At 28.2% G+C, this 17,497-nt stretch overlaps 1 protein-coding gene across 1 annotated transcript; it reads right to left on the minus strand.

The window, feature by feature from the left end:
• Positions 1–2,114: 2,114 nt before the first annotated feature.
• On the minus strand, positions 2,115–17,473 carry LOC137825344 (uncharacterized). The gene is made up of 29 exons (XM_068631016.1): positions 17,315–17,473; positions 17,040–17,220; positions 16,789–16,885; positions 16,595–16,716; positions 16,428–16,512; positions 16,223–16,355; positions 15,992–16,146; positions 15,747–15,867; positions 15,483–15,662; positions 15,304–15,381; positions 15,064–15,228; positions 13,321–13,467; positions 12,877–13,239; positions 12,679–12,782; positions 10,914–11,001; positions 10,416–10,527; positions 9,329–9,373; positions 9,170–9,247; positions 8,350–8,517; positions 8,155–8,229; positions 7,887–8,075; positions 7,438–7,626; positions 7,122–7,211; positions 6,856–7,002; positions 6,723–6,776; positions 6,185–6,623; positions 5,158–6,086; positions 3,854–5,071; positions 2,115–3,775 (listed from the first exon to the last, which is right to left on the minus strand). The coding sequence occupies exons 1-29, from the start codon at positions 17,471–17,473 to the stop codon at positions 2,115–2,117; spliced, it is 7,572 nt and encodes a 2,523-aa protein (XP_068487117.1).
• Positions 17,474–17,497: the final 24 nt, after the last annotated feature.

Here is a 17,497-nt window from a genome sequence, read left to right on the forward strand (position 1 = left end):
AAGAAGAAATTTTGGAAAAAAAAAACAAATATACATACTTCACCACGGCTGTTCATGCACCAAAAGACTCCTCTTGTTGGAAGTCTAATGATTTCTTCAGCACTGGACGCCATTAAATGAGTAGTGGAGAAAACACCAAGAACTGAGTAGAAGAGAAAAAGAGTAATAGAGAAACCACCAGAAACAAAGTAGTAGAGCACCAGAAAAAAAGTAGGGTTAAGGATATTTTATAGAAGATTTGGTAGAAATGAGTACGGTTGTTGGGAAGCGAAATATTTAATGTTTAATGTTGAAATGATTATCTATATCTACCAAATCTGATAGGGAAGAGGAATCAATATTTTGAGAAATGTGTAAGAGAGATTACATTAGCCACGTGTATCTGTAAAAATACAAAATCAAGCAAGTCAGACTAAATTAAAAAAAGTACAATCTGAAAAATTGTGAGTTGATTGCTATCAGATACATGGAAAGCACACATTTATCAATAAATAAAGCCTTTAAATATCTTTTTTTATTTTAAAAAATTGTTTGATTTAATAAATATTTTTGAATAATGAATTTGTTCATTTTTAAGAAGTTTGATGATGAGAAATATAACATAAAAAGAATTCGTCCCAGAAAAAAAATCAATTCTCACAACATATAATGATTTGACATAAATAATAATAATAATAAGCATGTAAATCCAACGGTTAAAATTTAAATAATTTATAAAATAAATGATTGTTTAAAAAAATAAATTTTGAAATCCTTAAATTTGGAAATTGGGATGAAATGATTACCTGCTTCACAAACTCTGCATAGGAAAAAACAATTAAATTTCGAAAAAAGTTTTGCATAGGAAAAAGCAAATAAATTTCGAAAAAAGTGTATCAGGAAAATATAAAGGGCACACTCTATCTCAAAAAGAATAAAATAAATTATTGACTTAATTAGTCTGATAGCTATTTAATGCAACCATTTATCAATAAACAAAAAGCTTGAAAATAAGAAATGATCTACCTTTTATCTTGTGGACCATAATGTTGATATAATATGAGCACAATAACTTATATAATCATTTAAGGTATAAGTTATGATTTAAGATATAATTTGAGCACAGTAACACATTACACAAAGAAATTAAAAGTGTCCAAATAGTAAAAACGCTAAAAATTAATAAAACACATATTTATTACTAATAAAACAAACTATTAAAATGTACATAAAAATGATGACAATACCTGTAAAGGTTCTTGAAACAAATAACTCACCTGAAATATTCTAGATAAAAAAAAATTATATCAGTTATAAAAAAAAAATACTGATTAAAATAAGATAATAATAAAAATTTATATATATAATATATAAACGTATTGAAATTTAAGAAATTGTTTTAACTCTAATATTAACAGTACCTGAAACATTGTGTCCTGTGGTGAGACCAAAACATTATACAAAGAAATGTGCAATAGTAATTCTACAAATCATCAAAATATAGTGTGAATATAAATTAAATAATAAGCAGAGAGTAACGAATATACTGCAAAATTGTCCAAGCAGTGCTAATACTACATCAAATTTCTTCATTAAAATTACTTCCTTTTGAATCAATGTTGATATTTGTCCTTAATATCTTGAATGAGATATGATCATCCAGTACGCAACCCTCAATAGAATTTGACTCCATAAATCAAGAATTTCACATTGCCTTTCAAGAGCTTGAATAAAAGATTAAGTACACAAATAGGTACACGAAATTTGTAATAGTAATAATAAATTATGTAATTAATAATTTAAGTAAACATACGTCACCAAGTGCTTTACAGATTCATCATTTCTGAACTTTAATTTTACAAAACTGTTACTTCTTATAAGTAATTCCTGTAAAACATTAATTAAATTAAGCAAACTTGACAAAGATATGTCAAAATAAAAGATACGTACCATACTTTCAAGATGACCATGAATAATTGTGTCAAACAAAAGCATTGATCAAAACCTATAAGAGATAGTGTATATCAGTTCTTAAATTGTTGTTCATATATTACAAAAAAATATGATAAATAAAAATATATTTCAAATAAATAAAGAAATTTCATACCTCATTTGTAACGCTGTAAGTTAATACTTCAAACATTTTCGAATATTTCTTTGTAAACCACGTTAGTAGTGAAATTTGTGGGAATACCATTATCATCCAAAATCAATATCTTCAACCCTTTCTTAGATTTTACTCTTGAAAGAGCAACATATAATTGTCCGTGTGTAAAGACTGGACGGGATAGATATAGACCAACTTTATTCAGAGTTTGACCTTGACTTTTATTTATTGTCATGGCAAAACACAAAGATATTGGAAATTGCCTTCTTTGAAACATAAATGGCAAACCTGTTTCCGAAGGAGTCAAGTTCATTCTGGGAATAAATATTTGATCACCTATATTTTTCCCAGTAATAACTTTGGCACCAATAACATTTTTCCCCAAGTGAGTTACATGTAATCTTGTTCCATTGCAAAGTCCATTGGCTTGATCAATATTTCTTAGAAGCATTATTGGAACTCCGACTTTTAATTTAACACAGTGATTGGGAATTCCAGAGCATTTGATCTCATTTAAAAATTCAGTTGTAAACCACTCAGCTTGAGCATTTTCTTGTTCTTCACATTCGCAAGGACTGTCTGAACTTAAATAACAAACTTCAGATCCTGGTATTAATGATAAAATGAATTCATTCACTTGATCCACACATTCTTTTGTTGGACATAATATTGCACCATCATCAAAAGAATCATCAGATGTCACATTGTTTATGTAGGAGGGATAAACAAACTCAACCAACTGCAGTAAAGGTTGTTCAACATCTAAAATTAAATTCTCTTCCGGTATTTCAATCATTCCTTGTCCCAACTCATTTAACTCCATATCTCCATCTCCAATGTGAAGTATCCAATCAGCAAACTCTTTTATTTCTGTTTTACTTTGAATTGATGTATCACTCTTTAATCTCATATTCTCTGTAAGTTTTAAGATTTTGCAATGTTTCCATAAGTCAGAGTAATTTACTGTTGCCTTCACAATGTCATACTTTGATCCATTTTTGACAACAGGTAATATCTGACGAAAGTCTCCTCCCAATACAATTACTTTACCACCAAAAGGTTTAAGAGCATTTTCTTCACTTACAGCTCTCATGACATCCCTTAAAGTTCTATCTAGGGCTTCAAAACATAACCTATTAATCATTGGGGCTTCATCCCATATAATTAATTTCGTTTTGATCAACAATTTGGCCCTAAGACTTCCTTGAGGAATATTGCATGTTGACTCTTCATTTATTACAAAAGGAATGCAAAAGGTAGAATGAGCTGTTTTTCCCCCTGGAAGTAACAAAGAAGCTATACCGTTAGAAGCTACATTTAAAAAAATAAACCCTTTTGATCTAAGACCAGTGGACAAAGTTTTCCACATGAAAGTTTTTCCAGTTCCCCCATAACCATATAAGAAAAAAAATCCACCAAGGTCTGACAGGACTGCTGTCATTATATTCTCATAAACTTCCACTTGCTCAGGAGTAAGAGTTTGAAAAAGAGAACAATGCATTTCAGACATTTGTATTTTGTCATAATTCAATTCATCAATAATGAATCTATTTTGATAAATAAAGGAATCAGAATGAATAGGTTCTGGCAGACTTGGAAAATCTTTCAAACACTTACCATTTGAAATTAATAACTCTTCTACTTGTAGAAGACAAAGGTTTTGAATTTGAGCATCTTCAATTCTAAGACCTAGGAAAGAAATTATATGTCATATAGCAATTATAAAATTATAAATTATAAATTTCAAATAAAATAATAAAATTATACCTGGTAGGACAAACTCCTTTCTTTTTTGGTATAAAATATCATCTGATAACAACTTCCATGTTTTGTTCCACACTTCATCTGGTCTACACATAGTATTCATCATTAAAAGGGTAACAAAGAGTCTTCTCAACTGATTTCCTGAAGCAAGGACACTGCACTCTATAATTGCATCAATAAACTCTTTATCATCTGCCAATAGCCCCATTGCATAGCATGCCTCTTTATATGTTTTGTGAATGAAACCATTAACAGTTTTGATATTATCATAGCTACAACAACCCTTTTGATAATTCAACAATAACCTCAGATAATATAATTCCCCTGACCCTGCAGGAATATATGTTAACCTTCCAATACTAAGACCATTTTTTCTTGGCTTCCACTCTCTTCTGTCTGCCATCCAAACAAAAAATCTAGGGTATTCACAGTAAGTCAAATTTTTTCCCAGTGGATAAATTTTATTAGCTTCAAACCAAGCTAAAAACATTGTTGTTTTATGTTGATTGAAGTTCAATATTTCATCAATGTCTTCATTGTCTTTAAAAACAATTGGTTGCTCATACAATAGATGAAAAGTTAATCGTTGAACTGGAGGCCATCTATGATGGATATCAAAGGCAAATATTCTCCACACAGCTTCACATGGAGATATGTATCTACAATCATAATACTGTTTAATTTCATCAATAACTGGGGTCTCTGTAGAGTCTTTATCAGCAGTAGTAATTTTCAAATTGGCTCTATCTGGACCCTTGTTCACATATTTAAACAAATACTTGATTGAATTTGATTTGTTGCAATATTCTGTGTTAACATGGGCTTGATACCTCAGTAGTAGCAAAGGGCTATATGGCACAACATTTCTATTGTCCAACTTAATTCCATTTTTAAGAATGAATGTTCCATTATCTTGACGTTTATAACATGCATATCCATCCTCATCAATAGTAGTCAACAGTTTAAATTTCTTTGGGTAAAATTTTGAACATCTACCATTAATCATGCAAGGTGAACTTATTCGACTTACCCCGCAAGGGCCATGTATCATGTAGGTTGTCACTGCCTTTGACAATTTAGGATATAAAAATGCATCGGGTAATTCTGCAGAAATGACTCCATCAATATCAGTTGGATTTCTTAACTTATTCTCTCCATCCAACCACAGTAGTATGTGGGCATGAGGTAAACCCCTTTTTTGAAATTCCACAGTGTACATACCTGAAAGAATATGAAAAAAATTCTTCAAAATGTAATACATAATAATAAATTAAACAAACTGTTAAATATGGGTTAATGTGGATTACCTGCATTAACTTTGCCAAAATAGTCATTTTTTTTGAAGTCAATCATCATTTGATCTAATTTCATCTTGAAAACTCTACAAACAATGTCTGGCCTATCAGCAGCAGTTAATCCTTTTGAGGTAACAAAGTCACGTATTTCTGACCAATTTACGTTGCAGGTAATAGTGATAAATAGATCCGGATATCCAAATGTTTTGCAAATGGCCATAGCATCTTGGCAATTGTTGAACATATATCTCATTCCTCCTGTAAAAGATGAAGGTAAAACTATCCGCTTTCCAATTGCAGAAGAATTTGTTTCTCCTCGATTCATTGCTTCTTGTACGCCTTGCAAAATATCACAACGGATTGTTTTTTGGTTTAGCCTTATAAAAGACAATCTTTGAGCTTCAACCATTGTATATGCATCAACCAAAAATTGTTGAAACAATCGACGTGAATGGACTATATTCCCAAACTCCACATTTCTTTCTTGAATTCTAAATGCAATAAATTCCCTTAATGAAATACGACTTCTCTTACGTTCTCTGCTATTACTTCCAGAATTCCGTATTGGAATATGTTCTTGATACCCATCCTCTCCAAAGGGGAATATTAATGGATATTGTAATGGAATAAAGGTTGTATGTGTTTCATGGAGTCTATACATTTGTCCTGAATATTTTTTCACTATGATATCTCGCCCTACTTCCATGTTGCTCATATCACCCACAATTAATGCAGCTATCTCATCTGTTGTAGGGGTATTGTACACTCTTAGATCTTTGCATCGGTGTCTAAATAACCTCAATGCAAAATCTGAATTTACATCATCATGTAGAAATTCTCTTACTCTTCTAAAAGTTTTGGCCAAAACATTGTTGTCGTCAATCATCTTGGTAAGATCTTCAATTAAGGATTTGTCAAACGTCACATTTTTCACTTTTGACCTACATGCAATTTTTAAAAATATATCATTAAAAATAATCTTTGAATTAATCCAGTAAATAGAAAGTAAGTCAGTAAAGTAACTAAAAATAACACATACCCAAAGTGAGATAATCTATTTGACACTTCATTTTGAGTGTCATATATGTAAAGTTGTGCAAACTTAGGAGATGATCCACTATTGGGGAGCAAGCTTCCAATCCTATGATAGTTTTGTCCATGCAGAATAAATTGAGGAGGGCCAGATCCATCATTTATCGAAGACTGAATATTCCCTCCAATTGAAGTAAATGAAAACATACTATTGTAACTTCTAATATTTTGTAGATAGTGTTGACTTCGACTATCTTTCCCATTTAATAAATCTAACAGCAATTTAGGAGGTTTTTGTAAGAAAGGGAGTTGTACTTTTCCCTTTTGACAACAAATAGAAAAATCAACCTTAACATAAATCTTAGATTTCTGAGATCTTTCTTCATACCAAACCTCGCCCAAGCAGTATTCACATTGAATAGTAGGTTGTCCAAATTCAACAGTAGCTATTTTCAGAAAATTAAGAAAGGTGATCTATTACTTTTTTGATATAAATTGATTTAGTTTGATGAAGAAGTGAAGAAGTTATAGTTAAAGATATGCACCTTCATTTTCAGCTTTTGAATATAATTCAGAACTAAAAACTTGTCTGGTGTCATCTGAAACAAAAAATAATAAAAGAAAGTGGTTGTTACAAAATTAAAAAAAAAAGAATTATAAATTAACAATTTTTAGTACCATTATTTTCTTCATTTTGGATATCTTCGTCAAAATTCAATCTCTGAGTCACTGATTCTATGATTTCAACACTGTGTGTACCGGACTTGTTATGTAAGTTTAGTGTGTTACTAAATACATACCCTAAACTCCCTGCAACTGAATTACCTGGAGAAAATATGTTCCAAAGCAACAAATAATTAGTACTAAAACATGAGTATGATTTTGAAATTTAATTGACAAAAAAGATAAACGAAAAATCATTTACATTGGTTTCCTGAACTAACCTTGAAATTTAGGGGTAGTACAAATTGTTTGTAAACATGACAATGATTGAGAAGTTGCATCCATCACGTTCACATGACTCTTAGGGGTCACTAATTGCAAAACAAAATGATTTTTGTTAAAAAAATGTTTTTCATTAAATGAATTTTCATTCAGTCTATATTTCTACTACCTCTAGCTTGATCACCATTTTGCAGCTTTATCCAAATGTGCACAAAATCAAAGATTTTTTTTTTCAAAAAATAAAGAAATAAAATTATAATGTGCCATTGCTAGATAGTTTAATCAAATATAACGAATCACTGGTCGTAAACTAACCATGAGGAAGTTGAGTGAGGGTAATGTCTCCATGAGTAATTGTTTGCATTGATGACATTGCTTTGGTAGTAGAATTCATCATGTTTAACTGATTTTTAGGAGTAAGCTGATGAGAAGAAAGGAAATTTGAGCCTGTAATTCCAGATGTCTGAGAATCAAAATCCTGAATTGATTTAAGAGTACTTTGACCTAAAACAAAAACTTTCAATGAGTGATCGAATAAGATAAATCAATTAACATCAGTATATAAAAACTTATAAATTATTTTACATTAAACTTAATCTTAGAAAAATGATTTGAAGAACTTTAGCATTTGAGTGTGTTTGAACCATATATATATGATAATTATTACTACTTAATGATTTCAGTTTATTTAGAAAAAATATAGTAAAACATAAATTAGTACTATAATTGTAATGAAAACAGTTGAATTATCCATTAAAACTAACCATGAAGTTGCACCGTAAGACCAAATTCTTCATTACTAACTGTACTCATTGATGATAATACTTTTGGAATTGAATGCATGGTGTTGAATTCATTGTCAGGAGTCAGTTTTGCACAGATAGAATCATTTATGCTTGTATTTTGAGAACTTTGACACAAAAATTTCTTACTTGAGTTCACAATAGTTTGACCTACAAAAAAATCAATTAGGCATAAGATTTGACTTTAGTAATATAAAATGTTTATGAAATAAAATGTCACTGTTATTACCTCTTGTTGGATTAACCTTTTCTCGCTGACCATAAATGAAGTTTCCCTCTTCTACCTTTGCAGATTTGGCAACATCTGATTAATAATAAAAAAAAATGATTCCACAAAAACAGTATATATAAAAATTGAAATGTTTATTGATGTAGTATTAGTTTAAATTGTTATGAATAAAACTTATAATACGTTTTCACTAACCTTGAAGCAATTCTAAATTACTAACAGTACTCATTGATGACAATACTTTGGTTGCTGAATGCATTAATTGATTGTTGGGAGTAAACTTCTCATAAACTGGGATATTTGTTATCATAATTCTTGATGTTGGAGAACCAAGATCTTCACATGAGTTAGGAGTACTTCCACCTACAACAATAAGTCATAATTGGTGATAAATAAGGTAAAGGGATGACAAATAATGCTAATTATATTTTAAATCTAAATTTAAATCTAAATATATATAAAAATAAGGTATTTAGGTTTCAGTACCTGTTGTTTTAACTTTTTTGCTGCGCAGTTCATATAATATATTTCTTCTTTTTCTTCTGTTATATTTTCCATTATCATCGAGAACTAAAATAAAAAAAAATTAGAACGAAAATCATATATAAATAGGATAAAGTACTTTGAAAGTAAAGAATATTGTTAAAGTTATACTTACCATTGTTTGAATCAGATATGCATGTTGTGTTTGGATTTTGATTCTCTGGAGAATAAAACCCATGTAAAATAATAAGCTGTTAAAAACTATAACATGCAATCTATTTTTTATATATTTTTACCATAAATTGTGTTGAGAGTTGATTCACTCTTATATCATAAGTGATTATTAACTTCTTTTATGAACCTAATTTTTAAATATATAATAAAAAAAATTAGATAACAGTAAAGTTAAGTTCATAGAATTATGAGTTAAGTGTATTGCATTTGGATTAACTTGTTTAAAAATAAAAATACATGCATAAATTTTGACATTTAGTATTATTAATGATAAAAAAAAGGTAATTATGTTCACTACCTGTTGTTTTGACATTCTCTCTTCGCAATTCATACAATATATTTTTTCTTTTTCTTCTGGCATCTTTTCCATTATCAGCTGCTAGCAATTAAAAAAAAAATGACAGTGAAAATGATAAATAAAAATGCGGGATTCAGATATGCTTAAACTTATGCTTACCATTGCGGGATTCAGATATGCATGTTGTGTTTGGATTTTGATTCTCTGGAAAATAAAAATCATTTAAAAAAATAGGTCAAATCATAAACAAACAATAAATCTATTAAGAACTATAACATACCATTTATTTTTTATATATTTTTACCATAAATTGGCGTGACAGTTGATTATATATAGATCATAATAGACTATGAAATTGTTTTCTAAAAATAATTTTGAAATATATATCTATATCTATATGTATGTATATATGACACTTAAAAATATAAATATACATTGTAGTTGGTATACCTGATGCATTAGAATTTGTTTGAGAAAGGCTAAGAATGCTATTTCTTCTATTAATATTTTCCTTCAGTTTCTCCATAACTATTGAAAGTTGAATGACTGAACTTCAGGGAGTATTGTAGTAAGAACAAATATTTTCAGCCATAAAAGTATGTACTGTTTTCAGCAGTAAGTATGTAAAATAATATATTGTTCACAGTAGCTTTGTTTTGGCGCCAATTTTGACGGTATATGGTCACGCACGAGACTCCCTTTTATGTTATTACTTTGACATAATAAATTTATTAATTAACTATTAAAATATTGAAAAAAATGTGTAATATTTTTATATAATAATCATATCTATTTATATAATTATATAATAATTATATTTAATACTTAAAAATGTTAAACCAAAAATTTACCTTCCAAAAGGGATAACACTTGCACAATTTTTCTATATTTTGCATAATAAACAATCAAACTTCGAAATGTAAGAAGAATAAAAAATTTAAAAATTTAGGTAGTATCAATGTTCGATGAAGAAATGCATGTGTAGAAGTTGTTGTGAAAAAAGGGGAACTTAACTTTTAAGATATGAAAACAAATTCCTATTCCAGTGCAAAAGAACAACGTTCTACTTTAAGCATTCTCATTAATGAATTGTTGGTTGACTTTTGAAAGAGGAAACCTGCAGGGAATAAATTTATCAGATTGTATATATAATAATATATATAGTAAATAATAAATATAGTAATATATGTGGACGGACTTTTATCTAGGAACAATCATCTCTTAAAACACAGATGAACGAAGCAACCTCCAAAAACAGAAACATAAAGTACATCAATATACCCTGATCCCACAACCCTATTAAGCAAAAAAAAGGAACTTTGGCTAACTTTCTTTTGCACCATTCTAGAACAGCTTTTCTGTTTAACAAAAAAAAGGAATTTTTACACAACATGCAAAAACATGTACTATATGTATACCGCCAAAAAAAAGTGACTAAAACAGATATTCTCATTTTGTATTTACTAATTTCACTAAAACAGAACTTAAAATAATTATTATACCTTAAATCTGTGAACTTAAAACATTTAAAAATGGAAACTTTAATCAATATTTAGGGTTAGGATGAAAAAAGATCCAAACTTTAATTACCTTTTCCATTCCATGGATACCTCTGCAGTGCCTATTTTTACCAAGTTCTATACTGGGAAATCAAAGAAGAAGAGAAAGAGTTTTTTTGTCTTAAATGCATGCACCTTTAATTAATATTTATGGTCGGAATGAAAAAAATCAAAGCTTTAATTACCTTTTCCGTTCTAAAGCGTTTGAGTTGTACCTCCCAGAACCAAGCAGAAACATAGTACACCATGGAGAGCAGATCTGGTATCTGATATCTAATATAATGAACAAAAAGAAGATGTTGAGACAAAGATTGTTTCTAAAATGTAAAATATAGATATCAGTTGGCTTATGAATGTCGAAGAAGATGAAGATGATAAGGGACAAATGAGTTTGAACTAATAGAACCAACTTTATGTGCTTCCCCAGAAACTTCTTCATTCATTTTGTTAATGATTTACACTCAAAATTCTGTTCTTAACTTATTTTAAATCTGCACTAATATTATATTTATTTTAATTTGTTTTTTATTTATTTTTTAATTTAACTTCGAAATTTGTAGTCAGTGGAACTAATGATTACTTGAAAGTTCTGGAATTCTTAAATAATACTTTATACAACTTTTTATTATTTTAAAATAAGATATATTTCCTTTCTTCGGATTTTTTAATTTTTCTTAATAATATTTTTATGCTATATAACATTTTAACTGTTTTTTTTATTGAACTTTAACATTATAATAAGTCTGGTTAAATATAAAAATTCTGAAAGTGAGGAATATATAAATATAGAAATATAGAAATATAGAAATAGTGAAATTCAGAAGTTTAAATTTAATTTAATTAAATTAAATATAATACACACAAAAATTAACATTAAAATTACATAATTTTACAATGACTTGTAAATTACAATACATTACAATTTAAACTAATTTAAATTAAATAAAACGATTTCTTATACTATGTTCCCATAAGATATATATACATAAAAAATAAAGTATAAAAGACCAACTTCCTTCGTTAAGTTGAACCTGCAAAAAAAATACTGCAAAATAATTATTGCAAGTAAAAGTAGCAAAAAAAATACTGCAAAATAATTATTGCAAGTAAAAGTATAATTCATTACATTATATCAAATGAAGTCCTTGTAAATAAAAAAATGTGTGTTTCTTCCAATAGAAACGAATTGTAGGCAAATTCATATTGAACTATGAAGTCACCTGCAGAAATAAATAAGAAATATTTTGAAAATGAAATAGTATTCATAAAATTTTTTAAAAATTAGAAAAATAATACTGAAAAACAAACAAATGTACATCAAAAGGTTTCGAGATAAAAAAATAGTTAATACAACAATAAATAATAACATAATAATTAATAATAAAAAATATAAACATAAACATTATATAGAAAATCCAATTAATATGCATGCATTCAAAAATATAAAACAGGCTTATGATTTTTTTAATATACTGGCAATTCTTATAGCATTGAGCATATTTAGAAATGCCAACGCATTATTAATATGCCAGATAAGAAATGAAAAATTAAAAGCATATATATATACATATTGAAACGAAAGAAACACTAAACAATAAATACAAAGAAATAAGATGAGCTAATTAAACAGAACCACAATGAAATAAAAATAAAGAGTAAACAAAATAAATTGTTCTTGTTTCCTCAAAGTGGAAACTGGATACTTCCCAACAAAAAGAAGCAATACTTGCAAAAATAAATTAACTTAAACAAACTAATATAGTTCAAAACAATAAATGATTATCCTAAGCACTAAGTCTTTTGTAGTGACACGTCTTCAGTAGTAGAACCCTGATATCAGAAGAGGGCTTCTTGTTACATTCAAATATAATTTTGTCATCTTCACGAATAGAATGAAGACGACAAAATTGTTTCCACCCGTTACAGAGTGTAACGCTTCTGGAAGGAAACTTGGACTTGAAAATGGTGCATTCAACAGCTTCTAGCCATCCATGTAGATTAACTTTCTTGAACTTCCCTCTACGAATATATTCAGAAAAAGGAGAAGGCAGATCCTTAAACAATAACGAAAATATTAGTTAATAATTAGTTAATAAAAGAAATAGAATATATTAATATCCATTTAAAAAGAAAGGATGGTAAACTTACCACATATCCTCCAAAGACCTGTTTCGAACTCAACTTTAAGCCAAAATGTATAAAGGGGCCACTGTTGAGCAGCAACCTCCCTTCAACTTCCTTCAGAAATTTTGTCAAAATCATTTCACATAACTCCCCCATAAAAACAGTTATATGGAAGGAGTTATTACCCACGTAACGGAACAATATATTGTGGTCACCTTTAAACCCATAAAAATCACTCAGACGGGACCATCCATACACAATTTGGGGACAAAGTATATCTTTGTTATAATATACTATATGAATATTGCCTTGACTGTCGCTGAGGGTCCATTCCTCCTCCAGTTCATTTTCAAACTCGATGGCGAATGCACGATCCACGTGTCCATTCTATCCATTTTAAAACCATAAAAATACTTAAAGAACTGAAAAAACTATGAAAAGTAAGGAATTTAAGAACCAAAAACATACCTCCCCACGAATGTTAACTGTTGTAAATAAACCTTTCCCACTAAGTTTTACGATCTCTTCGGGAATGACAACCATGACAATGAGAAAAAGAAAGATCAAGATAATAGAAGTAGGGAAGAAGTATAAAAGACTAATAGCAATAGGTTTCTGAGTAATAGAAAGCCCTACGTTACTTATATATAGCAATCATACCTTTTCAATCCCAAATCTGCGCTAAATTTCCTCTGAAGCAACATGTCTTTTCAGTTACTAAATTAAATAATTAAAAAAATCATTAAAATCAAATAATGATAGTAAAATAAATTAAGAAAAAATATTCATAATTAATAATGAAATAATATTAAAGTAAAAAAAAATGAATATGAAAAGACAAAACTTTAAAAAGCATAGTAGGTTAGGTGTTAAGTGTTAGGTGTTAGCTGTAATTATTCTTTGACGTTCCATTTTACATTGCCTTATACAACAGTGTTTTTTCAGTTTAAATAAGTTATTAACAAAATAAAAAATTAATAAAAATACAACTATTTCAATAGATAAATAAAATGAATATTAATGATACGTATAATTAATAATTAATTAGCATTATATAATAATAAATTAAAATAGTTAACATAAAACTGTATTATATATAAATAAATAAATAAATAATAAATATATATATATATATACATAAGTATAAAATAAATATAATATAAAATATATTAAACATATTAAATATTATTAATATATCATATTATATATATACATATAATTAAATTAAATACTTAAACCCTAACGTCTAACATTAAATAACATACATGTAATTAAAATTTAAAATTGAAAATGTAATTTCATATTGAATTTAAAATATAATATTTTTAACTTCTGTAATTATTACTTCTATCCATAATTTTTAATAAATTAGTCTTGGAAGATGAAATGAATACTTTGAAAAAAGTGTAAAAGATATAGAAGAGACAGTTGATGCAAAAATAAAAAATAAAAAATGAACTGATGCATTAATTGCTCTGACACGTAGTTAATGCTATCCTCTAAATCCGTTTGAATTCTTAGAAGTTGAGTGTAAGGTTAATTTTTGTTTAAAAAAATTCTTTCTCGTAAGGACAAACATATCATTACACAAAGAATTATTTTTTATCACATACTAAGATATTATGTATAAAAAATGAATTGACCAAAAAAAGAATAACTCTAATAAAGGAAAACAATACCTGTAATAAAGGAAAAAATTCCCTGGGAAAGGAAAAGAATATTTCAATAACCTTCACAAAAAAAACACAAATTATAATTATTAAAATATTATATAATTCTATATAAATTTATGAATTAAAGAAAAAGTAAAAGTTGAGGCACTTACCATTACGATTCTGATATTTAATGAAAGAACCATTGTTACAAAATAGAGTTACAAAAAGTATGGAATAATATGAATTACACAAAAACAAACTCATTAAATAAATTAAAATGTAGACATAAAATTGAAAAAAAAACAAAAATATAACAACTTCAAAATGAACTATAAAATAAGTACGTACCTCAAAGATAATGTCAACATATGAAACTAACAATATTACATAAACAGTTTTAAAAATAGAATTGTACTGATACACCATAACATGTTCTACATAGAAATTAAAGAAAGCCCACAATACATGAAAATAGATTGTTCAAGTTACAAAACGTTAGAGAAATAGTATGAAATTATAGTACTCCCTTTTCGATCTTGATATTTTTCCTTAATACCCTAAGCGGGATATCATCATCAGGTGTGTGAGCAGGTGAAGCAAAATCTCTTGTAACCCGTGGAGCAACAAATTCAGTAACAGTACCTAACACACTATCACTGCCTAAATCAATAGTTTTAGATTGCAATTCAGCAGCTTCAGTGGAGAATTTATTAAATAAATCCTGCGATGATAGCAAAACATATTAGTAAGAGTAAATTATTCACTTTTTTAACTTAATACTTTAAATGATAATTACCTGAGAAAGTGGTACAGAAGACTCATCCTGTTGGACATCTTTAATAGTACACAGTCGTTTCTTCTGAGAATGAAGTTCCTTCACAAAATGATAAGTAAATTAAATTAAACAAAAACAGTATAAATAACGAATTTAAGGTTAAAATGTAAGTAAGAATACACTCAAATTAGGAAACATACCACATTTTCAACACGACCTTCACAAAACCTTTGTATAGTACTATCATCAATACAAACTTTTTTGACACGAAATGATTGATCAAACCTAAGAGATTGATCTTTAACACAACCAACTTTAAACAAAACAGCTTTGTCAATCAAAAGATCAAAGTCTTTTGGTAGTACACCAGAATCACCGTTCTAAATATTAAAAAAAAATATCAATTAATATAATAACCTTTTCTTAAATGCATAAATAAACAAATGCATGGTTCGATAATTTACCTTATCATGACTTTCAAATAATTCGGCGCAAGATTTATTGATCAGTGTAGTGGCATCCCTATCAAATAGAACGAAAGTCGTAGAATCCGTTTCATCAATCACTCGCAGCTTCAGCTTATACCTGAAATATAAAATACAGAAAGGTTTACAAATTATATCTATAATATCTATAATTTAACGAAAATAATTAATAGTTAATCATTAACAAATTATTAAAAATAAATTCATGCAAGTACAAACACTACCTCTGTTGGACTTTGATAACATGTTTGTTACATTTCTCACAAAAAAACATTTTGGAATCAGGGTAAACAGCTTTACCGCATAAGCAAGCTGTGTACCACCAATCGTCATCAGACACAATATGTTTTATTGTAGCTAAGATAACAAAAGTGCTTTCCTGTAAAAAGAAAAAAAAATTATCTTCAAATATTAATAATCGATTTCAATACACTGTTAAAAAACATTAGTAATACCTCTTTGCAATCTTTCAGGCCTTGAATAGTATTTCTATGAATGAAGGTGATGAATTCATCCTCAACATTCTGTTTTCCAGAGTCACACAATTGACTGAGTCCCTGTGTAGGAGAATCCGAACTTTCAATCATCCTACAGAGGTAAAAGTTGTAGTTAGAAAGGTTCATACATTTTAATTATCGAAAAATAATATATTAAACTAACCTTTTCTTGAGTTCGGTTGCATCTTTGGACTTATCATTATATATTATTTTCGTACATTCCAAGCAATTTTGTATAAAAACCTTGTCTACATTAAAATTAAAATATAATGTAAATAAAATAATAAAATAAAAAATATAAATAAATTAGAAATTCAACACTTGACATACCCTGGAAAATTTTGACTTTAGCAAAATGCACACTGATGACAATATTTTCCAGCTCTCCAGATGACAGAAATGCATTGAGCTCATCAACATAGTTACCAAATAAAGTACACTCAATGCGGTAGCTGTTGTAAATTAAAATTACAATTGTAAGAACAAATATTTTGGATTAGTTATGGTACAAAATATTAGCTTACCCATCAGCTTCAATAGAAATTGCATTTAACTTAGTTGTTGACCCTGATCTATTCAGCTCTCTTTCAGTTCCCACACCAGTTAATATTCCAATAACATCTGTAAAAACATATTCATTTAAAAACATGTTCAAACAAATCTGTTGAAGTAAAAGAATATTACTAACCGACTAAGTAGTCCGTATCAAATCCAGGCGCCTTTAACACAGAAATTGGTGTGTAATGAGGTTTCGGACATGAGACCAGATCATTACCAATAGAGCTTACTTTGGTTCCAAACTGAAAATTGATTTTGTATTGGTGACAGGTAGTGCGATAAGATCCTGAATTAGTAGACACACTAAAGAAATTGAAGGAATAAACTTTATCCTCAAAAATATCATTTTGAAATTTATAAATTAGAGTTCTTCTAACGGAAACATGAATTCTATCACCCTGAAAGATAGCAACAAACATTAAGCATGATTAATAAAAATGACATTAAACTGTAATAAAAAAAAATATGGAAGAAAATGATAAAGTATTTTACATCTTTGTCTTGTATGACCATTTCCATGGAGAATGGAAACTTTGTTTTCTTGAAATCAGAAACAAACCACAAACGTATAACCCTTGCTATCAGGATCCAATTTTCACTTTGTGGATTAACATCTTTCACACAATTTGTATTTTGTCTTGACACAGACATTGTAAGGGTGACCTTTGAGTAAAA

Source organism: Phaseolus vulgaris, chromosome 8 (assembly GCF_000499845.2).
Source record: "Phaseolus vulgaris cultivar G19833 chromosome 8, P. vulgaris v2.0, whole genome shotgun sequence".
NCBI lineage: Eukaryota > Viridiplantae > Streptophyta > Magnoliopsida > Fabales > Fabaceae > Phaseolus > Phaseolus vulgaris.